Source organism: Apiospora marii (genome assembly GCF_038362585.1).
Source record: "Apiospora marii strain CBS 49790 chromosome Unknown utg000003l_segment0_segment0, whole genome shotgun sequence".
In the NCBI taxonomy this organism is placed as follows: domain Eukaryota; kingdom Fungi; phylum Ascomycota; class Sordariomycetes; order Amphisphaeriales; family Apiosporaceae; genus Apiospora; species Apiospora marii.
Genome location: NW_027117374.1, coordinates 6,007,852 through 6,022,711, shown reverse-complemented (window position 1 = coordinate 6,022,711; position 14,860 = coordinate 6,007,852). Strand labels below are relative to the sequence as shown.

Below are 14,860 nucleotides of genomic sequence, written 5' to 3'. Positions count from 1 at the left end.
CCTCAGTTGCCACCGGTACCCTGAATCATGTTGCCATTATCGGGGAGAGCAACGCTATTGACACCGATCATACGTCAAGTCGTTCAAGGTGGTTCTCGATGTTGATTAGGAAGTTATGGTCTTGCAATATAAGTCTCGAGACGCAAGTGCATTGCACTCCCGCGAACTCGTCAGAGAAGGAGTCCAAACGCGAGCACAAGAAGCACCAGCTGCTCGCCCAGGGTTTTAATGGTTCTCTGCTCTAAGATACCCGCACTGGGCATAGATAAGTCCGGTACCGTGACATGGCTGGATTCTCGATGCGAATTGTGGCGGTCTAGGGGTGCGCGATTGGTTGATGGGGAGAGGTTTGATGATATGTGGCCGCTTGTCCAGAACAGATGTAGGTCCATCTGCTCCGCAATGACGATCTCCCGGCCGAGCATCTGCTGGCTATCTCCGCGGATCGCGCCGGCAAGCAAAACTTTTTCGATAGTCGAACACGCACACAACGGCTCCTAGCCATGTCCTTTTTGACAGAAGTGAAGACCCACGCCCCGTTTTGTGCGTGGGGTCCTGCGATGCAAATTTCATTGACTTATGGAGCACCCACCGAGTCTATTCCTTTGCTATGGTCGGTAACGGCTGCTCTATTCGGCCTTAATCTCGCGAATGGGAATCATCGAGTAAAGTGAGCCAAACGACTACCATATCGAGCATCGCACGGTTTCTGCCTCTTTAATCTGAAATCTTCCTCGTATTTCCTTCTCTCTCGATACTAACAAGGAACAGAGTACCTTGTGTTGCCCCAGTGCTCTGGTTCTTTTTAGCGTCCCACCGGTTGTCTGTGTGCACGTGAGAAGGACTAGTTCCCAACTCAACCCTTCTCCCTTCCCAAATTTGTCATGACCATGATGATCAGCGAAAAGAGGCCACCAAACGAGCACGATGGAGTTAAGGCCCCCTACCATGAGAACACAGCCCAGCTTAACAGCCCTGGGAAGGACGTCGAGGTTGGTGGCGCGGAGCTCAAGCGTGGCCTGCAGGCCCGTCATCAGCAGTTCCTCGCCATCGGCGGTACCATAGGTACCGGTCTGTTACTGGGAAGCGGCAAGGCTATTGCGACGGCGGGACCAGTGGGCTGCCTCATCGCCTTCATCTTCGTCGGAGTCATTGTCTTCTCAGTCATGACGAGCCTGGGCGAGATGGCCTCCTTCATCCCTGTGCCCGGCTCCTTCACCGTCTACGCCTCCCGCTTCGTTGATCCCTCACTCGGCTTCGCTATGGGCTGGATCTACTAGTTCAACTGGTCCGTTACATTTGCCCTGGAGCTGACTGCCGCCGGCCTCATCATCCAGTACTGGGACGCCAGTCTCAGCATCGCCATCTTCATCACCATATTCTGGGTCGTCTTTACTGCCATTAACTTCCTGCCCATCCGCTGGTATGGCGAGTTCGAGATGTGGTTTTCCAGCATCAAGGTCGTGACCATAGTCGGCTTCGTCATTTTTGCCATCTGCATCAACGCCGGTGCAGGCGATCAGGGCTACATCGGCTTCGCAAACTGGGTTTATCCGGGTCCCTTTGCCGAGTTCATCGTAACCGGTGCCACCGGAAAATTTGTTGGGTTCTGGTCTGTCTTGGTCACCGCCGGGTTCAGCTACCAGGGTGCCGAGCTTGTCGGCGTTGGTGCCGGTGAGACGGCCGACCCCGCGAAGGCCGTCCCCTCGGCCGTCCGCTGGACCTTCTGGGGTATCTTATCGCTCTTCGTCTCGACCATCTTTTTTATCGGCCTTCTAGTGCCCTCCGACAACCCGGATCTGAGCCTCGGCAAGACTGACGCCTCCGCATCGCCCCTTGTAATTGCCGCCAAACTAGCGGGCGTCAAGATTCTTCCTGACATCATCAACGCGGTTCTCTTGACGGCCGTGCTCTCCGCCGCCAACTCCAACGTGTATTCTGGTAGCCGTATCCTCGTTGCCCTGACCAATGAGAACCACGCGCCCGCTTTTATCCGACGCACCAATAAGATAGGCACTCCCTACATCGCCGTCAGCATTACCTCGGCCATTGGTCTCCTCGCTTACATGAACCTCTCCGAGAGCGGAGGCGACGTCTTTGACTGGCTGCTGAATGTCACTGCAATTGCTGGCTTCATTACCTGGTCTTGCATCTCCATCAGCCATCTACGCTTCATGAAGGCCCTCGCGGCTAATGGTTCCTCACGGGAGATCTTGCCGTACCGGGCTCCACTGCAGCCTTACCTGTCGTATTTTGGTCTGTTCTTCTGCGTGCTCATCTTGCTCACAAACGGCTTCACCGCCATCATAAACTGGAGCGCCAGTGACTTCTTCGCTGCGTACATCAGTCTGGTCCTCTTCGTCCTCTTGTTCGTGAGCCGCAAGGTAATTATGCGAACTAAACCCGTGAAGCTGGCGGATGCGGATCTTATGGCGGAGCGGATTGAACAATTTAAAATGTGTGTAAGTAATCAACAATAAGTAGGAAGGCTGTGTGCCTTGGCGACGAAAACATGGTGGTGTGTGTCGCGTAGTCTCTTAAGGTGCAATAGGGCCACGGCCTCGGAGTCTCCTATCGGCTGAAGAGGACGAGATGGAGAGAGCCGAGGCGATCAGCACCTTGCAGGCAGCGTTCTGGTACCAGCGAAACATGGAATTGATGATAGCCCTCTTTGTGCTGACCTGTGCCCTCCTTCACATCCTAAATTGTGACCGCCTGGTCGTCACCCCACGTATGCGAGAGGATGGCGTACGGCGAGGTGGCGTCGACACAATTCCTAGTCAGTAGTACCCTCTGTTCCATCGGCGCACTTATAGGGAATGGTACCATAGAAGCCGCCAAACGGCTGGCTATCCGATGCGCTACATTGAGATGCGTGCAACAACACGGGATTCGACAGGTTTAAGCTGAGATGTCCCCGTGCATTCAACACCTGGTGGTAGAAGTTCCTGGTCTCCCAAGAATAGTTGCCGAGGGTCGCAGCCTGGCAGCCTGTCGCATTCGTCCGGCTGCGCATTGGCGAAGCAGCTGCCGATAGTGTAGTCAAGACGGCGATGGCGTGCTGCATGGTGGTCAAGTGACCGGGTCAAGCAAAGGTTGGGCGGATGTCCGCAGAGGAAGCACATCTTGAGAATCACGTCGCGGAGGGCTAAGGCTACCGCTCCCTAAATATCCAGCCAGCCAGCCGCATTTATGCGTGTCAATATCAGAAGATCATACATTTGATTGGCTAGATGTGCGGGTACCTTGGTGTTTTTAGAACACCTTATGGACCAAAGCTGGTTGCAGCTAGAAGTGCTTCCGCCTCTGAGTACTCCATCCCCTATGCCAGACACAAATCCGCTCAATCGAATCAGTCTTGATGCTGCAAAGTAGCCCAGTAATGGTCCAGGAAAGTAGCATACTGGTCTAGATCCTGCTCCGACTCCCAAGTTGGGCATTCGTACCCAATCCACTTTACAGAGTAGTATAGGACTCCACTTCTGGTGTCATAGTGCCCTATCACCGCATCCATATTATAATCTGATTGGCCCTCCCTGATTGCGGGTCGCTGCTGGCTCTCCAGCCATACGGCCACAGAACCATCTCGTTCGCATACCCAGAGCAAGTCCACGTTCGGCCCGTCCTCCAGCAAACGCTCCTTGTTCTCGGCTACCACGCCATGGAATACAGCATTAGGCGTTTGTAGAGTGTAGAGAACCTGCACTACGACTAGATTCAATGACCAATGTGTTCGGATCCCCAAGCCTTTCAGAGCTGATGTAAGATCTTGCGTTGCCATGTTTTATGCTTCCTTTCGTCATATATAATCTATCCTGACGAAAAGCTGCGATGTGCGACCATAGTTCTGTATGGTATGTACTAGTGGGAAGCTTGTGTAGAACCGTTTCTGGAAGGCGCTTTTATGTGGATTCCGCTCCCTTATTCCGGTTATGGCGTAACAGCACCAGCTAGGTAGCGACATTATTGACGACGTAGCCCTGAATAGGCTTTTGCCGTGTACACTATAACTATCCGATTCGGGTCACAGTAGGCACATCTAGCACTAAAAGTCGACCTAGGTAAAGGTTGGCTCCTGTCTCAAAATTGCCAAAAAACGCCATAGTATAGTTGCAGTTTTCCAACTCATATAGATGGGCATCTCGTCAGATCTGCATCCTTAGGGCTTAGGTGAGTGAGGAAAGTCGCAGTGTAAGAATCATGGCAACTGGGTTGGATCCCTCATGTCAATCAGGTACCAAACGAGCCATGACTACGACCGCGCTTGCACGACTAAGCCTAGACGCTATAACCGAAGACATGACGTCCATTTTAGCACGTACTACCCACGACCTCCTCTCCCACGTAACATCCTCGGATGCAGTTGGCATTCATCAAGCCTCCAGGTGTTGCTGAAGATGGACTGGAGGCGTCTCCGATAGTTCAGTGGATAGCGAGGCATTATTGCTTCAACGTTTCATTTCCCATCTGGTGAAGGTCTCCAACACCAGTTCGCTTACATTGCTGGCCACCTTGGAGTATTTACACCGCTTGAAAGGCAAGCTCAGGTTGGCGATACGAAAATTCAAATGTACAACGTACCGTATCTTCCTAGCTGCGCTGATAGTAGCGAATAGGTATCTATACGATTGGTCGCCGAAGAACAAGAAGTGGGCCAAATACAGTCGCTGGTCTTGTGGAACGGTCCGTTTCCGGTTCACTCTACCGGATGTCAACTTGATGGAGGCCGAGATGTTGTCCTTGCTCGAATGGCGGCTAGTCGTCACTGAAGATGATTTCGTCTACGTTCAGGTGCCATCCCTGAGCCCCATAGGACAGCTGAGAAAACATCACCAGGTTCGGCAGACCGGCGTCCGCAGCTGGGATGATTTTCGAAGGCAGTGACGTAGCTGGAAAACAGTACACCGATACTCGGCTTGGGAACCTGCCTGGTGGTCTTTTGTGACTCTTCTTCTCTCTCCGACAGCTTGACAGACCCCTCCCGGCGCCCTACAGCTTGAAATGACCACTACTTTTCCGGTCATCGAACGCGAGGGAAACGTGGTCAGAAAAGATTGACGAGAGCTTCGAGATGCTGTATTTATATTGTACAGACATAAGGAAAACGCCAACTGCTAGCTAGGCTTGAGCACGCATTATGGATTGACCATAGTGCCTGGGAAACAAGGTGATATATGGATAGACTGACGGGTAGGAAATCGTATCTGCCTTGCTGTAGTGGGCGGTGGCGACTATGGCGAATCTAATCAGACCAGGCCGGCGTAACGAATGCTTGGTGCGCGGTGAGGTCAGAGACCAATAACTAGCTGCGTCCGCCGGCTCTTTCCGCAGCGAGTAAATACAAAGATTTTCTAACGTACAACGCAATATCTAGCTGCTAAACTTCCATCACCCAATCCTCTACTATACACCATTCCTGTGCGGTTGAGGGGATGAGAGCGTCCACCAAGTGCTTTCAAATTTAGGCATACGTAAGTTGTCCACTTTGAAAAGGAGGTTAAACCGACCCAGCCAACAATCCTCCACATGCGTCACTTTGATATCGCGAAGCCCGGGCGCCTCGTCAAATAAGTTAACCAAGTTTGTCGAGCGGTCGTTCCTGACGTAATTGGAGTACTTGTCAACATTGAAGATAAAGAGGTCGGATGGCGGAGCTATTCATAGCACTACGCAAACGTTGCGAAATGGCATGACCTTTTTATGTTTCAGGTTGGGATTCAGGAAGAGGCTGTGCCCCTCTCCGTACCAAGTCAAGATAAGGTGTATCGGGGACGATTCGTCTGCTGGGGTGCTTAGAGCTGTACAATCGAGCCGGGGAAGATCGTGGCCAATCAGCATAGCATTTCCCTGTCCTTGAAAGGCTTGCTTTAATGTAAACAAATCTCCAGGCTCCAGAAGAGCGGAGAAATAGTCCATTACGTTATCAGCCATAGCATGTGTTGCTGTTGTACTGTTGGTGTTGAATCTTCTTATAGCTCGTAATGCTAATGCTGATATAGCTCGAGGTTTTATAGTCCATCATCAAATACCTTCACGGCTAGCATCACTGTCCGCAGAGTTCGCTCTATCGCTAATGATCTCCTCGGGCCATCGTACACTACACCCCGTACCATCTCCGAAAAGTGCCGGATCCATCGTACGGGGCCATGGCGGACAGAGGTCGGATAGGTCGCCCATATTGTACGTGTTTGGAAAACCTGCAGACGGGAGTAAAGCAGGGTCAATCGACTCCGAACCAGCGAAATGCAGATTATGGGCCTTAATGACGAGCAGCGTCAGATCGCTGATTTCAACTCTCATCTTCCGTATGTCATCACACAGTACCTCTATTGTCGCCTTCATTTGCGTAATATCTTCTGCCTTTCGTGCACGAGTAGCCCTAGCTGCATCGCGATTCATCTGGCGTCTTCTTTCGAGACCTGTGGATTGTGCAGCGGCCACAGTACTGGGAAGCAGCTGGTCTCCCATCGTCTTTGCCGTCCTTGAACTTACGAAGGACAGGGTTTCGACGTTTGCTGGTTGGTAGAGGAATAGCGTTCTGAGGGAGCAAGCTTGGCGTCCTGCCGTATTGGTGGACCAACTGGCGCTGTCTTTGTAGGGCATCCAGAAACAACATAAAGTGGGCCACTCAACCTTGAACTGTATCAGCGAAAATGAACCAACACTTTTCTCTTTCAAATTCCATCGCTGTTTAACCATGGTGACCAAGGAAGTCTATGGATGAATCAACATCAATATGGAAAATGACGCATTATTGAAAAAGAAGCAGAGCAGCAACGCCAGCTGGAGCGACAACGCGCCGAAGAAGCAGAAAAGGTTAACCGCCTTACGACCCTCTCCGAATATCTCGAAGCCTGCCACGAGATGATATGCTTGTGACAGGTATAAGTACGAATATATCACAAGCGGCAGCTCTGTCTATGCTTATCTTGAAGCATATTTTAGGTCCAATCCATTAGCGAACGCTCTAAACGCTACTGCTATCCCTTCTGCTCCCGTGACTCCCTGATGTACATGGCTCAATATGACGGCAGAGTGCAAGATCCATGAGTAAATAGGGGAACAGGTTTCTAAGGGCGACCGAGATGGCTCCTTCTGGATCCTCGATTTAGGCCTTGGTGTTTTCCCTGAGGCACACGACGAGGTTCTGCTACCCAACCCACATGCCACAAGACTTAATCTTGGCGCAAATGAACTTGCCATTTGGCCTGAGCTCTCCCGGCTTAGTATTCTGTTTGGTCAAGAAGACTCATTGGAACGTAGTAACGTGCTTGCGCTCTCAGATGGTCCTTGCGATGCCGAAGTCAAATCCATTGCACAAAGTACGACGTCAGTCCGCAAAGATGTTATTCCCTAGGTTGGACGAGCGGAGCCGCTGTACAACTTTCTATGTAGCTCTTACTGCCACATATCATGTCTGAACCTGGCTTTTCTGAATTGGAAACCCCCTTATTGAGTGATGGACTCGCATCACATAGCGCTATGCTTTCACCAGAGGGCCCGGAGTTCCTCGATCCGACAGAACAAGCCCTGGCGCGCGAGCCAGTTTCGCCTACGGCATCAATCGACGGCGTGACTCGTCATCCAAAAACCGCAGAGAGGCCTCTACCACGATTCATGGACCACGCTTTGTTTCTTGAGTTTCTCGATTCCATACCCGAGTCGGACCCTACCACTTTACAGTCTCTCCTTAGTATAGGAGGCGAATAATCATACCGACGAGCCGGTACGGAGTGTGAAAATAGCTTCGTGATGGTCAGGGCGTCTTGGCTTGTGCGTATGGATGGCTGGCCGAGGGATGCCGAGGCCTTCAACCGGGCCATAGCTCGTGACATACTTGCCGATACGATGGAAATGACTGATATCATGGGTGGTGTAGCTGCCATATGGAGTCAGGTGGGGGCATCTAGATCCTTCGGGACAATGATCGGGTGCATGCAGGATATGTTCTCTGAAACTCTAAGCGACTTCATAACTTTTGCATGGCCAGTTCACATCGGTCGTGAGGATATTGAATGCTGCGGAGACTTAAATTAAAATCTGGATTCTCCTATGAAATTTACGTCGGTACTAAACCCATGTGCCGTTACACCAAGCCTAGCATCCCACTTCTGTCCTCAATTTTGACGCCAGATTCGGCTGCTTTGATCCTTGCCCCAGGAACAACTAATGAGCCCTAGTAGGGCCAGGAACTTCCATGGCCTGTATGTAGCCGTAGTTCATGGACGAATATAAGGCCTCTTCTCTGGGATAGCTCTCCCCATTGATAGCATCGATGAAGTGTGATATGTACGGAAGTGCGCACGGCACCGTTGTGGCCATGTAACTGGAGTAGACATCAGCCGTGGTGTGACGTGCGTATGGTACGTCTGTGCCGTGAGGCGACAGAGGCGACAACATCATCTCGTCCGGGCGAGGTTGAACGTTGGAAAGGGCCATACACGGCGGTGTGTGTAACCTCTTGCGCTCATGTTGTGAAGGTGGATGTGGCCACTCATCGAAATTCATGGGTGGTATACACTCTGATCCAGGCTTGGGTGCCTTGTAAGAGGCGACATTGGAATCTAATTTCCCGCTCTCTTTCAGAATACAGTTACACAACGTCAACTGTCCCGAAAGGTCCGGAAAGCATTCGATGAGAAGGACGTAAAGGTGCCCGTTCTGGAGAGGCAGGTTGAAGCACTCCAGGCTCAACTGGAGGCTGCAAGGCCGGGGAAACGGAGGAAGGTGGATTTGAGCCCGAATTCGAGGTTCGCTACAATCGAAGATATACAGCGTACGCAAATGGCCGTTGGAGAAGCTGAAATTACTTCTGATGGAGAGAGCGATAGTGAACTTAGTGAGGCTGGCTCTTGTATAGTTGTTGCAGTAAGGACGAGCTAGATAGGCGACGTTGAATTGAAGGGGTTGATTTGAACGGACTGGTTAACAGGGGCGCGAAAGCAGGGGGGGCGCGAAAAATGGGTCCCCGACGTTAGAGGCGAACCAACGCCCGCAAGTCGTGACAGCCTTACTTCCTTCGTAAGAACGGTACCTGATTGTCTTGACAGGATACCTGGGACGACGGCTGTCTCTGCAGTCGTGTGGTCGGCTCACGACCGTGGTGGGGACGCCACGAGCAAACACGCAAGCCGCTTCGGGATCACTGTATCGTGCCTAGCCTGTGCTACTCACTGCTTCGTACCCTCTGAGCAGCGGTATCGTCTCTATCCTGGCAGGCCAGGATCAATGGCAGCTAGCAGCGACCCATCCATTCGGCCAGACAAGCTTAACAGGGGGTGACGGTTGCATGAGTTTGAGAAAGGGTTTTTCTGCTGTAAGCTAGCTCAGCCCTTACGACATACTCCCAACATTCGAGGGCAGCCGAAATCATCTGGCCGTAAAGTATGTAATGATTGTAGTATAGTAGAACTTCACAAGGCTTCCATCACTCCACCTCTCCTTCCTACCTGAGCTTTTTTAACTCATCCAAAACATCTTTTCAAACGAAATTGGCATATATAGACAGCGTATCGAGAAGGACAGCCACGGCAATGTCAGCTCACTGCAACACATTCCTTGATGATTCGGAAGCGGAAGACGACGACATAGGTAATTCGATGGCTACTGTACGGACGTGACTTAGACGCAGCTCAACTTACGAAGCAGCCTATTGCGTGAGCAGGAAGTACTTCTTCGTAGCCGGTTCTAGGCATCTCAAATGTACAGCCTAGACTGGTTAAGCTGCGGTAGGGCAGATGTAGACCTCAGGATGCAGAGCTGCTGATGTCGCCGCCGGTCCAAAGGAGCAAAGCCAACGCTGCAGCAGATGCAGAGCGAATGGGGACAGAACCGGACTGAATACTACCGCGTCCCGTTGTTGGTCGTGGCGCACTTGCTGGCTCACACGAGGCACTTTCAACAACTGTGCCACTGAAGCTATAGACTGGGTTCTTCCGGGAGATCGGATTTTCTGACTTTTCATTAGCCTCCTAGTTTAGTTTGGGCAACTTTACCGATAGGGTACCGTGGACTCAATTCTCTCCCCCCTATCCACCAGGTCTTTAGGCTAGACATGGCATGCAAGGGAACTAAATTGGCCCCATCGACGGATTGGAGAGTCCCGAACGTGGAAAATGGACCTGGACACGCTACGCGTCCCTCAGCCAGGAATACCTGCTACGGTTCTTGAATATTCTAATTTCGGTATCCAGCAACGGCTCGAGAATTCTAACACTCTTATGCTAGCGGTTCTATTTTGATGGGGGCTCTTGATGGGATAAAACCTTGATTATTATTCAACACAATTTAACTGTCATTTTTAAAGGGTCATAAATCTTGGGTTTTGGTATGTATCAGTCTACCACGTGTATCTTGGCTCCTCCCGATCAGGGCATGCCAGCAGCAATATTTGCATATGTACTGTCCGGATACTGCAGATTGTTCTGGCTCTGTCTAAGCGCACCGAGTGACAAATAGCTTGTTCGAATGAGGCTCTCAGCGTCGTTCCGGTCCCCACTAGCCTCCCAAAACATGGATCCTCCTAAGCCTTAGGACCTCAAGTAGTCCATGTTCGCCTTGACCATAACAGTCGTGTCGTACGATATCAGCTGCAGGCTGTTATTGTCGTATTCGTACGTGGCCCCAGCGATGATATCTTCCTGTGCGTCTAGGTGATGCCCACGAATGCGTCGCCACTGCCGCGATAGTATACTACAAGAAAAGGCCATTGACCTGAGGAGATACTCCTCTTTCGTAACTCGCCTTATTTCTTAGTAAGCCCCAAACCATGGCCACAGTCTATTCAGAAAATACTGCACTAGACATCGTTGAACCCATTCTACTAGACCCTGAAAGCCAAACTCGAGCCTACCTAACGTTGTTGTACGACGTCCATGTAGTACTCCACTCGTCATTTCACTCTGCTACTATCCTCTGCCTCCCACTGCGCATTGGCCTTTTCGATCTTCTCATTGCATTTCCGCACAGTCGTGGACAGCCCGTCGATATGATACCGCAGTACGGCTAGCAGCGGAGTGACCTCTCTGCTCAGCCCTCGGAAGTACAACGCCTCTTGCCGTAGTCTCCCGTTTTCTCGTGATAGCTCCACCAAGCGGTCATGTTCGGTCGTAGGTGTCTTCAAGCTCTGCAGGTGGTCGGGTGCATGTCGAAAGCCGTTGTCATGCCCCCAAGTCTGTGGATCTCAATGTCGACCAGGGTCGGGGAGTATGGAGGCTTCTGTGACTGATGTTTATAGGGTCTTTCTACCATCTCTCTGGAGACAGTGAACGAAATGGGGTCAATCTCTACAGTCTCGAATATTTGTAGCAGTAAAATACATGATTTCGATGAGAGATGCAATGCATCCTATATACGGTGCATTTATGCCCTGTTAGGTTGGAGACAGTTGAAAAGCGCCTGTTTTGAACGCCTGCCGCCAGAGCCAGCTCAGAACCGAGGATATTGTTAAGGGGTACCTTTGAGTAAGTGTTGCTACCGTAGCCTTTGGGTTTCTGGAGCCAGATCGCGTCCTATTTTGTTTCTCAAGCCTTCCACTCCCATTGGGGGCCTACGGCTAAACTTTATCTCCCGTCGTGTACCCGTAATTGCTCATCGAATCGATCCTCAAGAGCTGTCTATCAATCGAGCAGGCATTTGCGCCGAATAAAACACACCACCTCAATATGATCGTGCCAGATCACGCTACGTGTGTCTGTTTGTGATCCCAATAGCGGCTTTATTCGGCTCTCCAGGACAGAAGTCAGCCATGGAAGGTAATGTTTCCTTAGTCCATATGCATGGGCGCAGGGACTTGGGCGTGGGCTACCTGAGGGAGACCGCCTCGTATAGATCTTCGGGGTATCAAATTATACAGACACACAGGAGAAATGGCATGACTGGGTGCAAGCCAAAGAGAGTCATTCTATTGAACACAGTCAAAGAGGATGATGCTAGATTATGCTCTTGAGGCACGCTCACCTCAGCCTCATATTGGTCTTGATTCCTTCTGTTCCCAAGCCGAGTATCGCCGTACTCGCAGTTCTACTGGGTCCATAATTCGTTCTCGTGTTTGAGCTATGTCCTTAGCTATGGCTATCAGCCCAGCTGTGAACACTGTTGTACCGAATCTGGTAGTTTGTTTTCACCTGGGCTCAAGGATGTCATCTGAACGCGGAAGAAGTCGTCTTCAGTGACGACTAGCCGCCATTCGAGCAAGGACAACATCTCGGCCTCCATCAAGTTGACATCCGGTAGAGTGAACCGGAAACGGACCGTTCCACAAGACCAGCGACTGTATTTGGCCCACTTCTTGTTCTTCGGCGACCAATCGTATAGATACCTATTCGCTACTATCAGCGCAGCTAGGAAGATACGGTACGTTGTACATTTGAATTTTCGTATCGCCAACCTGAGCTTGCCTTTCAAGCGGTGTAAATACTCCAAGGTGGCCAGCAATGTAAGCGAACTGGTGTTGGAGACCTTCACCAGATGGGAAATGAAACGTTGAAGCAATAATGCCTCGCTATCCACTGAACTATCGGAGACGCCTCCAGTCCATCTTCAGCAACACCTGGAGGCTTGATGAATGCCAACTGCATCCGAGGATGTTACGTGGGAGAGGAGGTCGTGGGTAGTACGTGCTAAAATGGACGTCATGTCTTCGGTTATAGCGTCTAGGCTTAGTCGTGCAAGCGCGGTCGTAGTCATGGCTCGTTTGGTACCTGATTGACATGAGGGATCCAACCCAGTTGCCATGATTCTTACACTGCGACTTTCCTCACTCACCTAAGCCCTAAGGATGCAGATCTGACGAGATGCCCATCTATATGAGTTGGAAAACTGCAACTATACTATGGCGTTTTTTGGCAATTTTGAGACAGGAGCCAACCTTTACCTAGGTCGACTTTTAGTGCTAGATGTGCCTACTGTGACCCGAATCGGATAGTTATAGTGTACACGGCAAAAGCCTATTCAGGGCTACGTCGTCAATAATGTCGCTACCTAGCTGGTGCTGTTACGCCATAACCGGAATAAGATCATTGAACGATATGAAGTGAGCCATTTGATATCGTTCATAGGTTTCTTTTCTCACGAGTCCATAGTTTTCAGCAGGCCTTCTTCGACAACCTGTCCAACCCATCCGAGCATATGGAAGGTTGCCAGGAACTTGTCGAGCCTGGCACCCCAACTTCTGTCGCCAGCTCAACGCGGTATAAGGAACTACCAACATGGCCCAGCGAAATAAACGAGCACGAGTGTTACCCAACACAGCCTCTGCAGAGCTCCGAACAAGATGACCAGGTCGCTAAACCCCGAAACAATGAGCGGGATGCGGACGAGGTTGGAAAATGGATCCAGAGTCAGGCCCAGGACGGCCTCTACGAAGAATCCGAGCAGACTCGGAAAGGGAACAGAGCTGCACATCGTGAGGAATCGCCACGCAGCCGTCACAAACTCCGCCGGTCCGCACGAATCCGTCAACGGGAACTCAAAACTGGAATATGTAACGGCGTACTGTACGACGATCGAAACGAATAAAGGAGATGGTAGAAAGACAGAAATAGCTTCGTAATCTTATCAATTACTAGAGTCACCATTTGGCGTGTAAACTGTGCCCGCTAAAGACAGATGTGGAGCCTTCGTACCACGAATGTGGTGTGACCAGATAGTCAGTCTGGCTTACACACACACACACAATTTATTAACATCCGGGCGGCGAAGCCGAAAGAGCAACTAACTTATCGCTAATCTATGATACAATCCTAAATCGTCTCCTTGTCACCCAACGCCCTGACATACTCCAGTTTCGGCTTATGTCACTCCTTTTCCGTCAGTACTTTCCTCTACGGTGTGCATTATTAGCATTTCCTAGCAAGCCAGCTCGAAGGCCCTTCTTCAGGTTTTCAGCATCCTATCCTCGGCAGCTGAAGCGGCCCCTGCTGTACGAGGCACGGGGTGGTTAGTGTTATGTTGGCGGGAAGACTGGTATGCGTCCAGTCAGCCTGTCGCTATAGCAAACCATATAGTTGCTCGAACAGCATCCATGTTGGGAGACCAAAACCTACCGTCTGGCGATGACATGTCACCTAAATAAAAGTACCAGTTACTCCTGTGGGTCTCCGTACATTGTAGCACCTCTATTCGGTATGCTTTCCAACCTCTGCATCGGAAGAGGAAGTGCTCTACTGTCTCTCTCACTTGCCCGCATTCACACTGGTCCGTCGGTGATGCTTGAATTCGATAGAGGTATGCGTTCAGTCGGGCCATTCCCGCTTGGAGCTGGGCCAGGGCACTGGCTTCTTTCCACGAGAGGCGGTCGTACAATTTCCGTATATGTTTTCCTGGTAGAGTTCAGGGTTCCTCATCCATACACATCCATCAATTTTCCTTTCAGTGGATTGATTGAAGCTGAGTCAGCCGACCTCTCGTTGATTCATGGAATGTTGATCCACGAGGTACAATGGTTGATGGATATTGTCACACGCATACCAACAAAGGCATGCATATCGTCCCAACGGATAACTACATTCCTGAAGGATATGGCGATTATGGGATAGAAAGGGCGCCTGGAGGATGCCAGGCTAGGTGTATACAAACCTGACGAATCGCCCTCCCAGATGGAGAAGAAGGAGAGAAAACCAGAGCCCCTAGAAGTGCCATAGTTAATTATTAGCTGAATCCGAACCAAGCCCTTATTGCCTGTAGGAGGGGTGAAGGAGTGTATTGTCTAAATACCATGGCCTTCCACTCCTGAAGCCTGGTTGCAGGCTAGGTCTTCATAGACGGCAGGATCCTGGTCGGCCGCTTCCATGAGCTGCTCAACGGTAGGCGGCATCAAAAATCTCACAAAGCCTTTGTCGCTGCGGATTTGGGTGAGAAG

At 50.9% G+C, this 14,860-nt stretch overlaps 2 protein-coding genes across 2 annotated transcripts; one reads left to right on the top strand and one right to left on the bottom strand.

The window, feature by feature from the left end:
• Positions 1–890: 890 nt before the first annotated feature.
• Positions 891–2,533, top strand: PG985_005437 (lysine permease; the record flags this gene model as incomplete). Its single annotated transcript, XM_066825206.1, has 3 exons — positions 891–1,238; positions 1,281–2,462; positions 2,489–2,533. The coding sequence occupies 3 exons, from the start codon at positions 891–893 to the stop codon at positions 2,531–2,533; spliced, it is 1,575 nt and encodes a 524-aa protein (XP_066688366.1).
• Positions 2,534–6,021: 3,488 nt separating this feature from the next.
• PG985_005436 (uncharacterized protein) lies at positions 6,022–6,468 on the bottom strand (the record flags this gene model as incomplete). The annotated part of the gene is made up of 1 exon (XM_066825205.1): positions 6,022–6,468. The coding sequence occupies one exon, from the start codon at positions 6,466–6,468 to the stop codon at positions 6,022–6,024; it is 447 nt and encodes a 148-aa protein (XP_066688365.1).
• Positions 6,469–14,860: the final 8,392 nt, after the last annotated feature.